We start from the raw sequence: 6,000 nt of genomic DNA on the forward strand, positions 1-6,000 counted from the left end.
TAACGAAGAAAAGCAATTGCTACATTCTTGTAATTCAATTCAGAAAAACAAACAGAGGAAAATAATATTTCACCTTCATCGGAATTCGTTTCACTGGATTTTCATTACGGCAGAAAAAATAAAAGAAAAAGTCTAGAGAAAAAACTTATCTCAAATCCAACCTATCCTGTCTGAGATTTCGCGTTGAAAGTGCCGCGGAGTGAAAAAAAATAGAGTACGTACGTCCAACGTATCGAATACACTACACATTAGGTTGTAGCAAAATCAAAGATATACCGTACGGCGTATACCTTACGCCATTCCACCAACTCACGGCGGATGCCTATAATGGGTAAGGTGAAGAGATCTCCGGACTAACCGCACCTTAATGCTTCACGCGACTCTGAGCTCGCGGCTCCTTCCTCTCTGAGCACCCATAACGGGCATACTCCGTGGATTTCCGGGATAATGTTAACGGAATACATGCAGCATGTATACAGGTACGTATGGCGAAGCTAAAACTGTGCGTTTTTTCCTTACGGCGTAGTGCTTTGGACTTTTACAGAGAGAAGGAGATCTCTCTGGTTCTTTTTCTTTTTCACTTTCTTTCATTCAATGTCCGATGTGACGTATAAATTAGGAATCAATCGGCCACACCGTCTAACAATAAATGAAAAGTAAGGAGAAGAGAAAAAACCGTTCAATAAAAATCGGTACCAGTGTTATTTAAGCCAATGATGGCGAGCCTAAATTAAAAAAGAAAAAAAGATATTTAATATGTGATAGAAATTAATGTGAGCAGATGTCACGTGTTTGATAAAAGGTTTTCTAATTAAAACGTTCCAAATAACGAAACTAATGTTTTTATACTTATAATTCTAAGATTTGCGGCTTATTTTCTTCATACCTTGAAGGTATCGAGAGATCGGCAGAAAAAAATTTCACACATAATTATCTCCGGAGTGGTTAAAGTCGGATATGTGCAAGTACAGTACAATTACATTTGGATGTTATAACTGTACTATGGAGTAAGATTTCTTGACTGTTTTACAAACGATTTATGGGGATCTGATCGGCGAGTAAAATGAGCCCGAATACATTGAAATACGGCAGAAAAGATCAGAGTTTGATCATTTTTACCGGGCAAGCAAAATTTCAAACTGTATCACATTTTCCAAAGTTTAAAATTGTTTCACGACTCAAGGAGAGAATGTTTAATGTATGATTTAATTACTTGGACAGTATTCCGACGCCCCCATAACTTGATTTATAATTTTGTTCTTAACGCTTCTGCGTTATGCAATTCGTGTGGCTTCTGTGAAATAGAAATTATTTCACGATGTTACCGATGGCTAATCGTAAGGTATAAGTCTTGGTCTTACGTAAGACTCTTTTTTTCACCTCAGATTTATTTTCGATGATCCGCTCATCAACCGGATGGTAAAAAATGAAGGTTACATTGCCCGCGCTTCGTACCGCGATTTCCTGTTACTCATGCTTATGGATCATTCCAGGCTTTAGACTTCTGAAACGCCTCCGAATTTGTTCTCAATTTTTTTATCGAGTAGAAATACATGGAAAAACCACATCCATATGAAATATCGAATTTTTTTGATTCCCCATAAACGAGGTATGAATTTTCGAAATTTCCACAACCTACAAAAATCGACTCGTTTTTTAGACGCTTGCATGGCTCGGGATATCGCAATCGTACAAAACCAAGTGAATTAGAAGAGTAAAAAATGCTTGTTGTTACATTTTTGCTGGGGAACGTTTTAAATGATTTGTTACCAAAAAAATTTGGTAACTTGAATCCACGTGTGAATTATCATTTTTATATAAAAAAAAAAAAATGTATTGCGTTCTCGGTTTGTTAAAGACAGAGACAGTGTTCACTTTTTATTTCGCAATCCAATAAAGTCTGAATCCTAGTCGAAACGATAAACGATAAGTTTATAAATTATTGTTCGATCGAAAGTTATGCAACTAATGCCATGGGAATGAAGAAATCAAGGATGTTCGGAGAAGTATACGATGCATATTATAATCATCGTATAAACTGCCTGACGAAATCGGAATCAAGCGAATAAATCGCAACGAAAATGAAGAAGAATATTTTCAACGCCGACTTCTGGTATAAGATGTATAACCAACATAGCGTTAATATAGTAAAAATAATTGTATTTACATAAAAAAAAAAGACGCGAAAAAGCTGCATTTTAGAATAAATTCCGTCTTCCGTAACATCGCCAATCGTAAAGTGAATTCATGCAATAGCTAAGAACTTGAATGCTTGCATAAGCGAGTGTCGTCTATAGACTTGTATCGTTGGTAACATTCTGACATTTGATCATTGCTCTGAAGTAAAAAAAAAAAAAAAACATTAGCTATTCAAGATATTTAGGTACAGACAGTGATGTTTTTTCTCTAATCTCTTTTAATAATAATAATCTTTTCTCTAACACAAGTGTAAAGTATAATAAAGTTTTCCATGCAGAGATCCGACACTTCCGTTGCACATTTGTGCAGACAGGCATATCATCTGCATTATTTTACAGGCTATGGTTGAGCAATGCAAGATCGGAGAAGCTCGCGGCATACAAAACGGGTTTTTTCGCGCGCATATCATTCGAAAGGAGACGCGTGACGTCATCGGAACCTTGCCAAAAGTCTCGCACAACTATACCTATATCCTATACACTTTATACGCCTAGCGATACGTAACTTCTGATTTATACGCAACTGAACAAAAGAATCTTACATACGCGGAGTTATTTACTTCGCACAACTCATCACGTAAAGTCGTTCAGTTTGAATAAATTTTATTATCTCCCAGAATTTTCATTCTATGTAAAATTACCGTTGGACAAAATACACAGACTTGAGGAAAAAAAAGGGAAAGGAATAAGTGCAACGATGCGTTTTCATGAAAAATTTTTACGTAAAAACTTTAGAAGGGTCCAAAATTCATCGAACTATATGTATATACAACGCAACAAAAGATGTTTATACTGCACAAACTCAACAGAATTATTGTATATTATACAGTGCGATACAGTGAGTTTTTTTTTTTTTAATAATATTTCGTTACGTTAATGTTACTATGAAATGAACCCCGTGGGATTTTGTTATACCTGACAATGAGTAAAATTTCGTTCTGGCTCGTGATGTTAAGGTTTTCAATTTCACGTAAAAATTCCATTACTAATATCATCTCGAAAGCATCCAACCGTATAACTGTACGAGTAGTGAATTTATGCTTGTCAAGAGGTGAAACTATAATTGGCAATACCTAACTAATAATGTGCCACGATAAATAACAATCCAGTTTCCATATAAATAATCGCTTGTTACATGAACGCTGAACGAATGAACGCGATTCATTTACGCACCTAATTAAGCAATTGATCCATCGGACTCGTTACATCTTCAGCGTAATTGAAAACTAAACACTTTTCTGCGGTAAAATGATGAGCGTTAAAAAGTAGTTGCTTGCGTTACCTCGTGCTGCGTCGCGGTTATCCGAAAAAGCAATCAGTAGATTTTTCTTTTCTCTTGTACATTTAATTGCAATTCGCTAATCTTGCTCTCATCTGCAGCGACCGGAGACCGCGTATATCCTTGAAGATCCATCAATCGAACTTGGTCACTCTCGCACTAATTGCACCACACACATCCGTCCATTTTCTTCGTTAGCATTTATCGTTAGTTTCGCCTCTTTTTTAATTGTCTTTCTTCGTTTGTTTACTTCCGTTTTTTTTTTGTTGTTGTTGTTGTCATTATCCATTTCTTTACTAATTGTCCGCTCATTCCATCTTTAACTCATACCGCCATTCTACGCGTTTCATTATTCATCATCGGTTTCAAAATACCGAACTTTATCACTGCGTCTTTATCAATTGATCAGCTGCCCGGGATGATTTTTGATTGTAATTTATAGTATACGTTGTAAGTATTTTTAAACTCCATGTTATCGCACTGATGCACTGACACTCACTTTTACTCGCTTAGTTTCGGTAACTTATACTCCTCTGTGTATCCGTATATATGTTGCGTAAATATATGTGTGTGTGTGTGTGTGTTTTGCGAAGAGGTAATTATATGTACAAATTAAATGACAATGCGCGTGTGTATGTGTGTGTGTACATGTTTTTTTTTTTGTCTGTTTGCTCGTGTTTGCGTAAGGAGTTATACTTGTAGGCACAAGCTGACTGAACCCGAAAGAAAGTGACTTCAATGCTAGACCGTTCGGTATTACAGAGTTTTCATTGTAGGAAAAAATTTCTAATATTCAAAAGAACCTATACCGCTACCGGCGGCTGTTTGTATTCGACGAAAAATGACAAGATTATGAAATGGGGGAAAAAAAAAGAATAACACCTGCGTTCTCCCCTCACTAATCCCGCTGCATTGCGAGACCACCTTATGTTCCCCTTTTTACAAAACCCTGCGTACGGTGTTTCCATTATAACCATACTACATATAAGTCAACGAGAGGCGACGGATGTGAGGAAAAAAAACTGTGCTGACAAATATTTGTTGCACGTTTTCATTTAGATTGATAATCAAGTCACGGTTATACGTGTAACGATTCGATATTGTCGCATTGTGCCCACAAAAGTCGTTACCTTGAATTAGTATAAAAAACTTACCCGTTCCCATGGCTGAGCGCAGCCTCTTTCCTGCACGTTTTTGTTTAAGATTATCCAGCCAAGTTTGAAGATCGTATTTCGTATCACTAGCACAAAAACGATCCTCTTCGTCCAGTCGGAAGACCGCGGACGGACTGTTGCTTCAAAGGAACTTTTAGAGAGCCTTCACCAGAGACAAGACGACGTCACCGCGGACCTGGATTTCGATTGGACGACGAGTTTCACTGTCTTTTTTTCGCTCTCTCTCCCTCTCTAGATCAACGCTCTCTCTCTCCCTTTCACACCTACAGACGTTGCCGTTGACGGTTTCTCGGGGCGGGCCTCGTTGCTTGCGATGTGGTGAATTCCGAGTCCTCATCGTCAGTTCCTACCGTTCAACATTAAAACGCATGTATAATGACTTTAGATAGGTTCGTGTAGACATACGCTAGAAATTTATCTTCGTTTCTGGTATGCGTGGAAACAAGTGTTTAGAGGCGCCGCTTCAAATTCAACTTTCAAAATCTCCTCGTTACATAGATACGTCGACATTAATCGGAATCACTTTGCAGTACTTTTTAGTGTGAAACTAAAACTTTGAAGTGATTATTTCGATACGTCGACTTTTTTGATGATTAGGTATGGATACAGTATAAATGAGCATACGTGGAAGTAGAAAATTTTCGCCACCTTTAGAAATTGCTCTATCAGAACCGAAAAATACCAAATAAAAAATTAGCGTCGCGGAATTTGCAACATTTTCCAATGATGCTGATAAATTACAGCTACGATCAATATTAGATTAAAGAAGTTATTAAATATATACAAGCTATTACGTTGATCACTTCAGCAATTAGAGGATGATATATCGTTTTACATTCAGGGAAAAATTGGTTCATCTTGATTATAATCGTTGTATGTATTGTGGGGTATTCAAAAATTATGTGGCGCCTATTAGCCAGGTGATTCTCCGCGGCCCGAGATCAACGAATCACCCCCATATATGGCTAGGCAAAATTGACTTTCACCCAAATTTCTAAATTTAAATAGGGTGAACATTAGTTACTGTCGCGGAAGATTCCACTCGTTGAGTAAAACAAGGGACTCAAAAAAATCCTAGGTAGGTATACCTAGATTTCTGTAATTTTACCTGCATCACCGAATTGCGTCACTGACTGGTTATTTCCTTTTCTATCCAACTTTCCTCCATCACCCGAGTTGTACTTAAAATTAACACTTGACCGATTTTTATCTTGCTTTATGTTGCGCTGGGATGAAAAAAAAATTAGGGATGGGCGATGCTTTTCGATCCATCGCATCGATCGATTTTTTTTTTTTTTGTACCTATCGACTATTTTTAGTCAATGTTTTCCAATTTCGATCAAATGGA

At 37.1% G+C, this 6,000-nt stretch overlaps 1 protein-coding gene across 2 annotated transcripts in view; it reads right to left on the minus strand.

Moving 5' to 3' along the window:
• The window catches only part of dpy (dumpy), a 133,060-nt gene extending 128,306 nt beyond the window's left edge, over nucleotides 1–4,754 (minus strand). For both annotated transcript variants that reach the window (XM_046617677.2, XM_069134602.1), the window contains exon 1: nucleotides 4,632–4,754. In XM_046617677.2, the coding sequence (XP_046473633.1) occupies nucleotides 4,632–4,641 (10 nt within the window). In that variant the 5' untranslated portion in view covers nucleotides 4,642–4,754. The remainder of the gene's footprint in view (nucleotides 1–4,631) is intronic.
• Nucleotides 4,755–6,000: the final 1,246 nt, after the last annotated feature.

This window comes from Neodiprion pinetum, chromosome 3 (assembly GCF_021155775.2).
Source record: "Neodiprion pinetum isolate iyNeoPine1 chromosome 3, iyNeoPine1.2, whole genome shotgun sequence".
Classification (NCBI taxonomy): Eukaryota; Metazoa; Arthropoda; class Insecta; order Hymenoptera; family Diprionidae; genus Neodiprion; species Neodiprion pinetum.